The sequence below is a fragment of the Cygnus atratus genome, chromosome 8 (genome assembly GCF_013377495.2).
Source record: "Cygnus atratus isolate AKBS03 ecotype Queensland, Australia chromosome 8, CAtr_DNAZoo_HiC_assembly, whole genome shotgun sequence".
Taxonomy (NCBI): Eukaryota; Metazoa; Chordata; class Aves; order Anseriformes; family Anatidae; genus Cygnus; species Cygnus atratus.
Window position 1 is genome coordinate 11,721,291 of NC_066369.1, and position 16,010 is coordinate 11,737,300.

Consider the following 16,010-nt stretch of genomic DNA (forward strand, 5'->3'; position numbering starts at 1 on the left):
ACAGCAGGAAAAAATCATTTTAGGTTAAGTTTAGATTAAATTAGTTTCTCTAAATTAGGTTTAGAGAAAGCATGGTAATTTGTTAATGACTGAGGCCATGTCCTCATTCTATTTCAATTCTTATCACTGATTAAAAAAGCTTGGATAGCTGAGGGCAGAAGTCACCTGTTACCCTGGCACTGTACAGCTAAGGGTTTGCACTGAAGGGTTTTGTATCAGAAGCAGGCCTGGTTTTGTGGCTTGTGGGGCTAATGTGACTAGTGATTAATGTGAGGAGAGGTGGGTGGGTATTTTTTTTGTTGTTTTTAAAGCCAAACAAGTTACCATGAACCTTCAGATGGTACGTAAGTAGCAATCTTAAGGTTAGATTCAAATTTGTATTTATGCACTCAGAATTAGAGTTCTAGTATCAGGTGGGCGCAGGTGCAAGATCTTAGTCTGTGAAACAGATACATACATAGAATTACTATTTCTAAGAGGTTTCCTTGTTTTTTAATTTTAATTGCATTTAGCTCCTTCTGACCTGAGACTTAATCTGCATGCTCCTTTTCCACAGAGTTAACACAACTCAGAGGCACGTCAGATGCAACAGACCTCTGCGCTCCTGTGAAGGAGCACTGCTGGACACACAGTACTTGACACTGTCAGTGCTTTCAACTTTGTGCAAACATGTGGGAAGCGTCAAAATGACAACAGATATTTTGCAGTGAAGGCATCATAATTTCTTACATGGCACATATGTTTCTTAAAAGGTGAATACATCTAGAAAGTTAATACCTATTCTCCCCCAGTTTTCCTTTTAGATACTTGTTTCTTTTTCTTCTGCTTTTCCCCTTTATGTACACTAATGAAGTAGAACATCCAACAAAATTCAATATGCTTTCTTGACGTTTCTTCTCATCTCTCAGAGCCTTTGAGTAGGTTTGCTCATACAACATAACCTGAGATACAGAGAATCAACGTTAAAAGAGCAGCAGATGACAAGTTATGGAGTACTGGATCACTGCCACTGTATCTAATTCACTTGCTCCCTTCTGCTTGTTCTGCAGCTGACTGCTTGCTCTGTGCAATGCTGGAAGCAGAAATGGGAAGAAAATATTACCATCGAGCTCAAGCAGAGAAACTTCTGTAAGAACAGATCATTAGGAAAAGTCCTAGCTATTTAAATTGGTGGTTTGAGTTCTTTGAGGCCCAGTAACTAGAGAAGAGGCACTGCGAAAAAGCATCCAGAACTGCAATATTTCTGGGTGGGGAGGGTGAGACAACACGACCTACACTGCAGCAAAGCTTGGCTTTTAAATACATTCTGTGTGTATTTCTAAACAATTAGATAAAAGGGTAAATCAACTTGAAGGTTTTTGATGAGCGCTTTTTTTTAAAAAAAATCCTACTAGAAGATCAGGGTGACCATATCCTGCCAATCAAGACGACTAAGGATGCCCCAAAAAGCCAGAAATCAAATGGAAAGCTCTTTGAAGGACTTAGGGGAAAAAAAGCAGGGGGAGATTAAGGGGGTGGGGGGAAGAGACAGCTTGCTGAAATCATGCAAGCTAAATTATGAATGAATCACGAAAACATTTTCATGTACAAATCAAAAGAAAGCCTTTAAAAAATATATATCCATGGGTAGACAAATGATCAATCAGTAATCACCACTAAGATTTTTTCAGCAGGTTTCTCTCTTGGAAGCAAGGCATTCTTCAGGGATCCATACAAACAGGGATGTGACAAAAGCCTGCCACCAGTAAAATACTTTATGATAATCTAAAGGCGACTGATGAGCCCAAATACTTCCAACACTACTGACAAAGTGGACAATAAAATGAACAATAAAAATAAACCTTGAAAAGTATGAAACAATCTCCATAGGAAAATGTTAATCAGACCAAAATAAGGATAAACAAATTCATAATTTATTGTAGTTACTGTGAAGATTCTGAAAACATCAATTCAAGCCAGGCTGCAATAGAAAGGAATGCAGAGATATTTAAAAACAGAATAGAGAGCACAGATCATCCATGTGTTATCCCAGTACATCTACGGATTACACACATCTTGAATAAAACAGTAGTTAGAGCCATTTTTCTTTTTACAAAGATATACGAAGCAGTCAGAGAAACACAGGACAATGAACTACGGCATGAATTCCTTTCCTCTCCTATATGAAGAAGAAACTGAATAGAGTTGCTTTTGCAAATGGACATCAGAAAAGATACAACAGCAACGCAATGGAAAGATGCCTGGCACAGGAAAGGCAAATAGGAAGTTATCTACTGATCAGAACAGCACAAGTTGTATTCAGAATGACATGAACAGCTCACATGAAGGAAGCATTTTCATATTATACACTGTAAATAACAGTAAATCGTGAAGGTTGAACATATAATTGAGTTCGAAGGGGATTAGCCAGAAGTCAGGGAAGAAATGCCCATCACGGGCTATTAAGCATGGTATGTGGATGCACCTTGCAGCTCCAAGTCTCCAGCTTCTGATGCCAGAAGGATATATCAATGTATAGATAAATACATGGTTTCTCATACTGTCTCACTAAGCATCTACTGCTGGCCACTTGGAGAGGCTGAAAGGACTGCTGACAACCATTCCCACGTTCATCGACTTTTTCCTGAGTCATAGGGTACATTTCGTTACGGCAGTGCATGTTGCTGCAACCTGTAAACTTACCACTGTTCCCCTATTCACAATCAAAGCCAAGTATGCCCTGACAAAAACCTCATGAATAAGCTGTACATGTGCATCATCTCCAAGCATCAAGACTACATATACAGCTATTATCTCCATTAAACATACAAACGACTACTCCATAATTTCAAGGTATGGAAACAAAGAACAATGGCTATATTACCAGCTAAATTAAACTACAGTCAGGACCGAAAGCATAGCTGAAACATACAAGTGATATATGGAGCTATTTGTAAAAGCATCACTAACCTTGATACATAATGTTTCTACCATTTTTGTATATTATTACTGAACAAATGTCATTAAATTGCAGAAAATATTAAAGCCCTTCCTTCTTCCGTGAAAGTGAAACAGCACCTCTGAACCTCTTTATTGTGTAGCTGGGACAGGTGTGCATGCGTGCTCCAAGCAGAACAAATGGCAAAAGCACAGGAAGGCCGCTGCATTCATTATGACAACGTAATAGGGAAACTGTGGTGTTTGTACTTAGAGGGGTTGCTATTTGCTTTTGGTTCTGTTGTAATACATGTAATAAGTATTTTTCTTTTCTCCTTCTTATCATGACCTTAATATATACTGAGATACACAATCGGTTTCTTAGTGACGAGGCTAGGATTGTTGTTTGTTAAATACTTTGAAAAAGTAACAGAAAATGTCAGTTCAGACAATTAAAATACATATTTGGGCACACTGTGTACCACCCAGCTTATTAGTTAGTTTAGTTTTTCTTTGGATCTATGAGGAGCTAGAACCTAAAACATTCTGATCAAAATTGTCAAATCAAGATTTTTATCATTCAAACATTAAAAAACAGATACTTCATCTCTAGCACTGGTTGAACACATTTAAATACCAATAGAGCATTCCCCAAACAAACCACTAGTTCCAGATATTTTTGTATTATAAAACCCATCTGCCGAAGAGTTATAGAAATGAAAAAACGTTTATATTTATTGAGCATACTCACACTTTGCAATTCTGGAGTTTATGCATAATCTTTTTCATTTAAGTTTGAAAAGAAAACCAGTGAACTACTCACCTCTGGTTGAATTGCTTTAAATACAGGGACATCCATTAGTGTTATCTGACCCTGAAATAAGAAATCATAAGTTAAGTTCAAAATTAACTTTGCATCCTATTAAGTTGCTGCACTGCCGGAGAAAAAGCGTACTTGTTCCATTGTTTTGCTGTTATTTCACTTTAATTTAGTAGCATGTTTAAGAGGTTTTGGCTCTCACCACACAGCCATCCTGCAAAACCAAAGCGCTCCAAACCTTACATTTAATAAAATAAACAAATTATGAGAAATTATTCTCAGGAGCAGCTATATATGCAAATCAGAGCTTGAGTTTAGAAATGCTGTATAACGACCTATCCAAGAATATAAGGACCTAACTTCAGTTACCCAAGCACAGTTTCTCTTCAGGCTCTGAATTCTCAGTCTAGGCATTACACAACTCTATTGAAACATCCCCAAAATCTGCAGTTGATACTTGGACCATATTTGAACCATCTAAATAGCAAAGCTGAGTAATCCTTCAGTTGCACAGCAACAGTTAAACACAGCTATCGCACTTCCACCGAGTTAGAATCAGCGAGTTTGTTTTCACTGTCCGTTTAGCTTTCAAAGGGGTAAAGCAGCACTCTCAAAAAGAGATAAAAACTGGGTTTTGCAATTTTAAACTTATTCAGAGCCTTATTTTAAGCAGTTTAGAATTGCTGTCTGCCTATAAACCCAACAGGAAGAGATCACCTCTTTCAAAGAACATGTAAGGTAGCCCACAAACACCAGTGCTATCCAAGTTGGATATCAAAATACCCTTTTAGCAGTGAATCCAGAGACCTTACTCAGTTTCGCCAGGTGCAAGCTGCTTAGCTATTTTCCCTGTTTCCCTGAAAACTGTGATTCTTCCATTTATATACTCGGTGCACACTAAGACCACTGTGACTCTCCAAAACTGACTTCCATTGAATAGCGTTGCTGGAGAACAGGTTGGCTTCTCAAATAGAGACGGCCTTGCAGAAGAAATTTAACTAGGGTGCTGTAGTTGAAAGAGAGCAGGTGTTAAGAGATGCACCTGGCTCTTATGTGATGAAAAGATGGGTTTTGCCAGAAGTTTGTATTTTGCAGCAAATCTGATGACATTTACATCTCTTTTTAGGTCTAAACTCTGTCAAACACAAACAAAATTGTACAAATCAGTCCCAATTTCTGTAACCAACAAACCTGACACAATCTTCTGTTATTTTGCAGTACATCACTGAAGTAACAAGCTCTTCACGTTTCATTTTTATAAGCTTTCTTTCCTGTATTCCGCTTTAGTCAGCTGATACTTCTTCCAAACTATGTTTTAAACCTAGACAACATTTTTCTGAACTTGTGTTCAAGTGAGACTAGATCAGAACAATTTAACTGAACCCGGAGCAGAAAAACAGGAAAATACTCTTTTCCTTCAACATAAACTCTCTACTCTCTTCCACCCATAGCAACTACAGTAAAAATAAACAAACTTTTGCCAAAACCAGAAGAACGCCTTCCGAACTAGAAGCAGCCTAACTCAGGCCCTTCTCTTATTAACAAGGGACCTGCTTGTGAAGGGGAAAAAATGGCTTCTCGTGCTAAAGTTGGAGACTGATTCAGCATTCAGTTGTTTGTTTGTTTTAAACAAAAGATCATCAGGGTCACAAATGTAGAAATCTCGACAAAAAGTTTTCAAGAAGGGCAATTTCAGCTTACCACAAGAAGTCCTCAGAGCAACGAGTCATTCCTGGCAAGGGAAGCGGACAAGTTTGTGAAATTGTGCTCAGACAATGCAAACTATTCCAAATGTGGTCAATAAACTTTGCTTTTTCATTTTAATGCAGGCACAGGCCATACTGGTGGGTTTTAATCCTACCTTCTCCTAACCCAAGGAGACTACCAGGTAAAGGACGAGAGCCCTTGAACAGAAGTAACACCCTACCAAAAGCCACAACACACTTGACAATCCCTGCCATAGGTGAAGGGCACAGATGGAGCCTTCCATTACCCACAGAAGAGCATTAGAAACTACTCCATGTTACAGATGTCGTTCTGGGATACGTCACACTGTACTTGGGTAAGCAAAGAGCCGCATCTTGGCAATTTAATAGTCTGCCCTCTTATTGAGGTATCTGTGTTTATGGCTCTTTTGAGGACACAAATGGGTACGGCATGGCTTTACTTGGGCAGGGAAAGGCATCTGACAAGTAGGCAGAACAAAGATTTTTCTCCAAAAGCACTATATTTAAGAAGGGAGCAAGAAAAATCTTGTAAATGGATTTCTGAAGTTAAAACAGACTTCAAGCTAATAACCAAGAGGTATTCAGGGAAAACTTGTCCTAATAAAGTTGAGAGGCTTAACATTAAATATATATACTTTTTTTTTTCCAGATATTAGAGTTTTCAGAATGAAGGAAAATACACCTAACAAGCCTCCAAGCTTAGAGTCCAAAGTCTAGATACCAGCTAAATGGATCAGTAAAGAGAGAAATATAGAATACTTGCTCCTCATCCAGACACGGGAGAAATTGTTACCAGTCTAAAGTTTACTGCAATTATTCCTAAATCCTACTTAAAAGTTTAAGATGAGAAACTGCAAATGCATAGGAAATTGCTTCCCTATGAGAACAAGACTTATCTAAATACTGCACAGAAAGTCCGTACCACTGTGTAGAACAAACTTGCCTGATATTTTAAGCTCCCATTTGCTAGGGAGTACCAAAGCTCTCGCAGCCCTGGGAAGCATCTAACCATGTAACCACAGCTGTGCAGGCGTAAGCACCAGGGGATTGCACTTTCTTACCTGCAGAGAGCACGCAAGAGATACGGGAACAGAAGGAAAGAGTGAATTCGTTTTTCTCACAATCCCCTCAACCATAGAGCAGCCACACATTACAGCAAGAATTAACTTATTTTTCATTTCCGAGGGCAAGACCCCAATCCTGAAACATCAGTTCATAGAACTCCATCTTTAGTCTACATCTGTCTGCTAAACCATGCCAAGCCTTCTGGGAAATATATTGTTTTCGGTAAATACGTGGCTAAACATAGCATTGTGCTTCTCAGTATAAGAAATGAATTAGAAAATTGACGGGTGAGGTGAAATGAAAATAACTTCAGGTTAAAAAGCACTTCAGGTTAAAAAGCAGAAGAGGCAGGCTGACTGGAAAACTTTTTGAAACTAGTATCAAATTTAATACACTTTTTAAAAAATAAAATTAAGTAAAGCTTGAGTATAGGACATATTAAAACATCCTTACCAAAGAAACAAAACCAAGCAAACTGGCATTGCAATGATTGCTAACATTTATGTGTAAATCCCCCTCACTGAAACAAGATTACAACACAGGAATGGAAATGAACCAGAAAGCCAATTCATTGTTCACACAAAAGCAGAAGAGAATATGGTGAAAACCCAATGTTTTATTTCTTCCCAGGAAAAATTTGTGTTCTTGACCAATCTGAACTGCCTTAGCTAAGTCAGAATGTTATTTGCTTCATGCTTATTCCTAAACAAATTATTACTTGAAGATCAACATCAGCAATTTATGAAAAAGACTGATTTTAGTTTTGCACCACAACTCGGACATCAGAAGACATGCACACACTTTAAATAGAGAACGGTATATTAACACCACGCATAAATAAAATGAATAAAAACTACACAGGCCAAACTTCAAGATTAATGCTCATTACTAAAAGATTTGAAATGACTGTTACCAGTATCACAACATACAGAAGACAAGTCTGAGAACAAAAGATGCAGCAAGAGTTGGGGTTTTGTTTCTTTTGGGGGAGGTTCTTTGTTGTTGTTGTTGTTTAAAAAAACAAACTTGTTTCTTCTTGCATCACCTTCATATTATGATGGTTCTTTTTTGTTTTGTGATTTTATTTTTTTTTTTTGAATGGGTGGGTGAGTTTTTTGCTCGTTTGGTTTACACATTTTATTGCCTTCACTAAAGGCAACATCCATCTGTAACAACACTAGCATTTACTTTACCACTTGTTCAAGAAATGTCCCTTATGGAGGTTCTTTGCTTAGAAAGCCTGCAGTGTCTTAAGGATTTCAAGCACTTTAATTGTTCACAACTCCAAAGCAGCAAACAATTGTTAGCTGAACACCTAAGCTGATGGATACAAAACCATTTGGGTTCATAAATATAGCAGTGTACTCACGAGTTTTTTAAACCTCTGACAAAGCAAGTTTTTTTTTTTTTATAAACATCTACTCATTCATATTCAGAAGTCTAACACTTCTCTAAATTTTTACCCTTTTAAAGGTGCTTACTCACTGTTAAGCCAAAAATAAAGCAAATTGAAAGTCCGTCATTATAATCAGCCCACTTAAAATGACAAAGCCTAGAAAATAATGTGTGATATTTGTTGGATACCATTGCTCAACTCTTTATAAAAAAAATTATACCGTGGCCAAATCATGGGGAATTTAAATCCATAAACAAAGCCACTAACTTGGTTTCTGTAGCGAAGTGATACAATGCACTGACTTTTCTCATTTCAGTTCCCTAATCCAGCCAATAAAAATTCCTGGATATCTCCCTCTCCTGAATGTGGTTCAATGGTTTAATATTCAAACTAAAAACTTCAAGTGTTCACATCGATTTGTTGCATGAAACAAGCCAACAATAACCCCTCTGGTTTGTGGTTTCTTGTTTGAGCTCTCAGCTGCATGCATTAAAAAGTCACATGCACAATTCAAGACCTTGATTTAAAGAAGCATTCTGATTAGACAAAGAAGCAGCAGCTTAGTATTTTCTGCCCTTTCAGAAGGGATATGGCTATCGACTTCATCTATATATTAAAGTAGTTCTTCATTGCTCAGGCAATGAAAGAGCTGAACATTTTTTTTTCCTCAAATTGGCTGTAGATCTTGATAACAATTCTAGAATATGATTAGAAGAGGGGTTTTTGTTTAAGTGTACAATTATTGTCCTTCCAGATCCTCAACCACTTGAGGAACCCTACAAGGGAAAGCCATCTTTAAGAAACGGTGAATCTTGCAATTCTGATATAGGCATGTTAGAGGGAAGATAATGTCCCCCCAGCCTCCCTAGCACAGCCATAGGAGTTTTTGTATGCACTGCTAAGACCTTGCCGGGGGACACCCTTCAACAACAGAATTTAAAAATATTTTAGCTCTCCTGCGTGTTGAGATATTGGACTTGTTAACAACTAAGTACTTCAATATACTAAAATAATGACCACATGGCTTCAGGTCCATATAGAGAGATTTACCCCTCTTCTCAGGCAAGGTTATGACGCTATAAACTTTGCATCCAGATGAATAAGAACCACTGTTCATTGTGCTGCTGCTCTGACAAATATTGACGTCAATGAAATGAAATTTTAAAGTATTCCTCAAAATTCCTTCTTGGTTTTCTGTGAACACGTGCGACTACCTTCCTTCCAAAACCCACGTAACTTAGCAGCTTCTAGTTGCAGTTAACACCACTGCATCAAGCTCCTCTCCATGCTTCCATACAAAAGCTCCTATTTGATCCAGACTATAATCCCCCTTTTCTAGTTTCTAGACTTAGCAAGCATCAGCTCCTTTACCAGGCTGCTTACTGCACTACAAGTTCTCCAGTCATGTACCTGCCCCACAAGGACACTGCACATCCCATAGCTCCTTGACAGAAACCCTCATTGTGAGAAGAAAAACTAAGTTTCTGTCTGAGATGAAAAAAAAAGTCTGTATTTCGGTTATTGAAGAACATTGCCATAATCTGATTTTCCTTGAAGCCATGTTGGTTCAGGCAGCACTTCATAAATTGCTCCTTAATCTGAATTTTTAGAAGGAAATATATTTAAGCCTTCCAACTTGGCTTAGCACTGTCTCTCTGGGCTGCCAGAATACTTTTCCCTCACTGAAAAAATAGCTAAGCCTCTGTTAAGCACTGCATCTGTAGTAAAATAATTCTACTGCCCAAGATGAACACTGGGGGATTGGAGTTCCTGTGCTGAAACCCTACTTGTTTTCTCACAAAGTCCACTCCAGAACTTCTGTCACTAATAGTTCTTCCACACACCGAAATCGCTGCTTCTTCCTCTCCTTGGGAAAATATTTATTAATATTCTTCTGTAAAATAAAGCTAATGGGAACACATACAAGCAGATTTTATTTTATTATTATTAAAGCAAATGCTCCTAGGCCCAGTACATCACTTTATCAAGCCGCTCGCAGACACAGCAGACAGACTTGCCGGATCACTGACAGCCAGCCCCAGGAGCTGCGCAGGAGCTCATGGAGGAGATGCTGGATCAGAGGAAGTGTTGGACACTCAGCTGGATGGAGGAAGGTCTCCTATGGGGAGCCTTGGGCCAGTTTAAGTTATTTTTGTTCTGTTGGAAGTGGCAAAAAAAGGAGTTGTTGGACCCCACACACCTTGAGACCTGTTTCTGCACTTGCATTACACACTTCATTTACAAAACACACACTCATGCTCTTTCTCCGAATATAGGTGTCTCGATAACTGTCACAAGAATGTCTCTGAGAAAAAAATCCATTTCATCTACACAATTTTAAGATGACCTTATTGTTTCCAAAATAAGCAATATTTCTTCCAACATCCATTTGACAAAGCTCAACTGGAATCGGAAGGAGAAATACACATACATCTTAACCAAACTTACTTTGTAACGCTTTCAGAGACTATGGAGAAGAATAAAGAATCCTTCTTAGATAACTAGGTGGGGTTAAAAAAAAGCAATGGATTTATACAGCTGCGCTTCCCTTAATTCTACCTCAAATATTTACACCGCCGTGGCTAAGCTGAAGTATAAAATGGAAATACGAGTCAAAAAGTAATAAACAGTCAAATAATTAAACAGTAGCAGTCTAAGGAGTAAGAATTTACTGTAAAGCAAAAAAATAAATATTTCTTCAACCTGAGGTTCGCCAGCATCTTAATTTGGAGCTCAAGTTCCCAAAGCATTTTTCTTTTTTCTTTCAGTCTCACCAGCCCTGCTTTCTGCTGCCACTGCCCCATTACCATATCCCTCCCCCACAAATTGTGCCCTGGACGCTCGAAACCACAGATCTCCCATCAAAAAAAATGGCCAGCATTCACTGTGGCTCTGCCTACCCTGTAAACACGCTGAATGGCTGCATCTGCAGGGCCAGGCACCAGTGGGTAATGCTGGCACCAAGTCGCTTTGTGGCTTTCAGCTGTTTAATAAAGAAGTGAGCAGTGATCAGCCTAAAAGCAGGTATTTAGAGACAGACTCCTATTAGTTACAGCTAGAAAGCTGTCTGTAGAATCCCTCACAGAAAACAAACATATCCCGCTTTATACTCACTGAATGGCATTCTTTTTCCCAAGGCTTACGAAGCATGCAGGCATTCAATACATCTTCCCAGGAGCTTTGCTTTTTCTGTGTACGTATAGCAGACTATACATTCATTTCCAACAGCAGCAGCTAGGCCTGAAGATCTCACCTGTTTCAGCTGCAGCATGGCCCTTTAACTTTACAAAGAACTTATAACACGTGGTTGCTCACAACAGTATAAGTGCAATATTACACGTTTATTACAATAATCACTGCTGTTACTGTTCAAGAAAGAACCCTGGAAGGGTTGGAGTACATGTGAAAGTTGCTCAGAGTCTAAACAACAGGCCATCACAAAATGGCACACCAACTGCACGTTCAGCATAATGCTCCTGGTGGGTGACTGCCAAAGGCAAGAATGTGAAAATAAAATCACCAGTATTTACAGTTAGACTTCTTTGACTTGGTAAGCAAGCAATAGCTTTTCCAGTCCCTCTTGTCTCTTACTCACCCACCAACTGACTGAACAGATTAAGTTTTCAAGTAACAACCCTAACACACCGAGAGCTGAGAAGGCATCTTTGTGTCTCACCGTGGCACTAAAACCACCAGTAGTTTCCAGTATCTTTTAAACTAAATACCATTCAGATTTTTGCTCTTCTGTCCTCAGCATAACTGTAACAATCTGTACAGTTACCTACTTTCATCAAAACACAACACAACAGATACAAGATGGGATTTCCCAATGCTGACATTGACTGTATCAGTTAACTCTCACCTTTATGGCATCTGTGCACTGAAATTCTTTTTTTCCTACGAGCCAAAACAATCTAGCAATTAACTAGACAGCTGTCTAACTCTTGTTCAGCAACTTACTTTTCCTGCTGTTTTACTGGCTTTTTCACATTATCTTGTCTCTTACACATGAAGTACTCAATCCATAACTTATTTTCAGTTCACCACTTGAAAAAATTTTATTTTGAAACCAGTATTCATCTACAGCTGGTTACAGAATTCAGTCTTCGGTAAATCACTGATGTCAGTAGTCTACACTGCATCTGTTTTACCAGAAGTTCTCACTATGCTAGAAGCTTTTTCTAGTTTGAAAAAGCAACTGATAACATATCCATGTCTAAGCTGAGAGGTACAAACCCACTGTTATAATGAAAACCTCACTAGCACAGTTTTGCATTCTCATTGATGCTGGTGTCCTGAAGAGCTTGACCATACTGCATCACTCTGGTCGTCTTCAAATCAGCACTGAAATCCAGGGGAAGATTTTACACTTTTCCATTACGGTAGGACTAAGAACATGAAGAATAAGGAAATGGGTAATAAAAAAAACCAAACAACTGTAATGAGTCAAAGGTGTTTTTCTGCCAAGGTATCCAAGTTTTTGACAAATTTACCTATTTCCACAACATTCAACAAGAACGACCAGAAAAAGACAGCAATCAAACAAGCAAGTGCTAGTGAAAAAAAATAAGATAAGCTTGCCTGAGGAACTCGATATCAACTAGGAAGTATAGCTGTATACAGAAACATGATTGAAAAAGAACTTAACTATAATCTTGCCAAAGGGTTGTTCACTGACTACCAGAAATTTTGCTCAACTGCTTAAAATGCTGTAAGGTATTTCAGATCCATTTACAGCAAACAAGGCCTGAAATTAAATACTCCAGAAGGCTGAGAATAAAAAGATATAGTTTTCTTTTGGAGAAACTGAGAAAACAGCAAAATTACACCAGGTTGCATAAACCCAAACTACAATCACATGTTCATAATCATAATGTGAAATGTTTAAATAAAAAATTCATATTTGTATGTGGAACTGTACCTAGTTTGAGGCCTGATATGAAAACAGTAAACATGCTGGATTTCATTATAGATTTTAATAAAAATATTAAAATTGAATAACATTTATAACAGGCAATATTTAGAATACTCATGAAAGTTAAAGGTTTCTGCAAAGGAGAGATCATTTAAGAGAGCAAGAGGCCTATGAAAGGAGATGCCAAACAAAGCACCTTTTCATTTTGTCCAAGGCAGTGGCAGCAGCTCCACACAGACTACATGAGCTCCTCGGCTCCTCAACAGCAGCCACCTCTGGCTACGAGGCAGAGCCCTTCAGGGGAACTTGCTATTCTGGCCTGAACACCAGAGTTCAAGTGGAATTAAAGTCCCTAGCCCCAAATTCCCTAACTATTCGGATTTACTTTATGCAGAGAAAATGTAAGATAAAACTGAAGGGCTGGCAAACACCCAGACCAGCCTCCCATGGAGGAGGTGATTCACTGACAACAGAGCAAGGGGAGGCCCGAGCCACATGTCTGGAGCCTCAGTCAGGACTAAATCCCATTAGTTATCCAAGAAGAACTTTGTGTGCAGGTACGTGTGAAGGTACCACTTCATAATCTAGCTGCTTTAAACTTTCAGTGTGCTCACCGAGATCAATTTAGGCATTAATAATGAACTGAAATTATTATCAATAGTTTAAAAAGCAGAATGAATTTAATGGGGATGTTTTGTGATATATACTGCCACACATCAATAGCCTCCTCAGGACAACACATTGACTTGAATTATAAATGCAGTGTCAGGCAGAGCTTGATAACAGTCTTTCTAGTAACATATTTGAATCACTCAAATAGAGGGACCATCTGTCTTATTAACCTCTGCAAGTAGGGTAAGAATCACCCACTAGTTTTGGCTCTGGATGGTATCCAAGTGATTATTCTGTACCATTACACCCCTAAAAAAAAAAACCAACATACTCTGCTGATGTAAGAATTAGCAAAGTTTGGGGCATGCTGGACAGTCCAGAAATAAAATTCACTTTCTTAGTATATAACAGGTGAAATTCAGTTACCCATCTTTGTCTATGACTGCACCTACGTATAGATTTGGGCTTTGCAGCCTCCTGAAGAGGAATGCGAGCATCATAATAAATGCAGTAAGAATCCTTGATAAGGTCCAAGGCTAAGAAGGACGTGATTGAGAGGTGACTTTTTATATTCATGCATAACCTTTAACAAAAGTCTTACAACCAATGTACTACCAGAGACCACTAACTGGAAGGCTTGATGTTCTATGTTTATCCCCAGTAGGAACATCTACAAGCAACAAAGTTGTGCTGATTTGTTACTATTGAGCTTAAATATTTCCATACTGTGATGGAGTAAGAGATTCATCCTGAGAACCTACAATACTGACTCACAGCCAACAGGTGTCCAATAAAACTACTACCAATGCTGTTTTGCAGGAGAAGAGTTGAAACAGCAACACTCAACTGAATGTTATGTGGGCCTTCTGTAACATAATCAAAACACTACCCAGACGGTCCATATACAAGCCAGTCATAAGAGTTTTTCTCTGAAAAGTTTAAAAAAATTGTTGAATTTCCTACTACTGTTGGCAAAGATTATAAACAGTTTTTATGATGCCACTTTTTATTTTAATACAGGACTATTCTGTAATAACAAGAGTGAAAATTTTCTAGCCCCAATAAATGTCATCAGAAATGGTCACCGACTTCAGCTGGGACGTGCATGTACCATCTGCCAGTGGCTGACACTGGCTGAGCATTATGCAGGAATGGCTGTATTAAAAAACAGGAATCTGTATCTTCATTAAACCAATCAGCATAAACAAACAAACCATCAAAAGGATTAAATTAAACACCTTCAGAGAGAAAAAACAAGTTCAGATCAAGTATATCCTTTGCAACTACTATGCACATCTGAGAATTAAGGTGTATCGTACAGATTTAGGAATCTTTGGTCTACATTGCACACAATAAGGTGAAAAATGCCTGGAGAGCACAGCCCCAAAAGACTACTCAACATTAACCAGAATATAGACAATGAAGAACAGGACAGGATCCATTTTTGAAACCCAAGAATGGTGGAAATTAGTTGCAAAACATACAGGAATGGAGAAGGGTAGGGAAAATTGAAAAAATTACACACCAACTAACAAGAATTACTTACGGCATATTCTTCTGGTGTAACCTTCAGAACATCAAACACCACTGCATCAAAGCTCTTCTTTAGTTCAGCTGAACCTTTGTCACTCAAAGATTCAGAACTGCTACTCTTCTGCAAAAAAAAAAAAAAAAAAAAAAAACCTACTGATGATATTTTGGGTTTGTCATCTTTTCCTTTTTACACTGCCAAGATCAAAATTCCTTTTCAACCACCACATTTTTTTTCTATTGGGCAAATTAACAATTAAAAAATCCACAGGACTTACTGTCTCCCAACAAAGATCACTTGATCCAAAGACTCTCGATCTGATTTCGACGGACTTCAAAAGTAGTCCTCAATACACAACCCTTATGTATTTCAAGATGTAATTAAATTTCAGTTTTGTTGAGAAAGTTAACAACAAGAGTCAAAATCTCAACTACGGAAAAAATCACTAATAAGGAAAAAAATATAAGGTCTGCCCCAAAAGAATAGTTACCATCAAAGAACAGTATCCATCTCCTCCTGTTTCTCTTAGACTCATTAAAACCTACAAAAATTGCACTGAGCTTCATGCGTTTGTATTTAAGAAGCTTAGTATAACAGTTGGTTTTTTTAAATGGTAGTAACCCAAATTTGGCAGATACCAGATTCAACCTAGATTATTCTAGGAATCTGTATCTAGAACGTACAGATACTTGCTTCCTTGCAAAAATACAAATATTGTTCAAAAATTAGTACTTTGTTCAATATGAAAACAATACATTTACGTTACGAATAATTGCTTCCATTAGTATACAGATTCTGTTCAGTCATCACACTTTTTTCACATGGAGGTTGAGATGTCATATGTAGATGTACACCTCACATTTGAGCCCCAGATGTATCTAACTCAGAAATATGCACACAGCATGCATTTTTTCTGCCCCACACTCTCCTGTGAAGACCTGAAAGGCTAAGCTTTTTTTTTTTTTTGCTTATTTTTTCTCACTTTCAGAAACCTGGTATAAAGCAAACTCTTGACTAAGAGGAAGAAA

General features: G+C 38.1%; 1 protein-coding gene across 4 annotated transcripts in view; it reads right to left on the minus strand.

The window, feature by feature from the left end:
• RALGPS2 (Ral GEF with PH domain and SH3 binding motif 2) overlaps window positions 1-16,010 on the minus strand; it is a 117,454-nt gene that overhangs the window by 74,482 nt on the left and 26,962 nt on the right. For all 4 annotated transcript variants that reach the window (XM_035537734.2, XM_035537737.2, XM_035537735.2 and 1 more), the window contains exons 3-4: window positions 14,998-15,105; window positions 3,740-3,790 (exon numbers count right to left, since the gene is read on the minus strand). In XM_035537734.2, coding sequence (XP_035393627.1) covers window positions 3,740-3,790; window positions 14,998-15,105 — 159 coding nt within the window. The remainder of the gene's footprint in view (window positions 1-3,739; window positions 3,791-14,997; window positions 15,106-16,010) is intronic.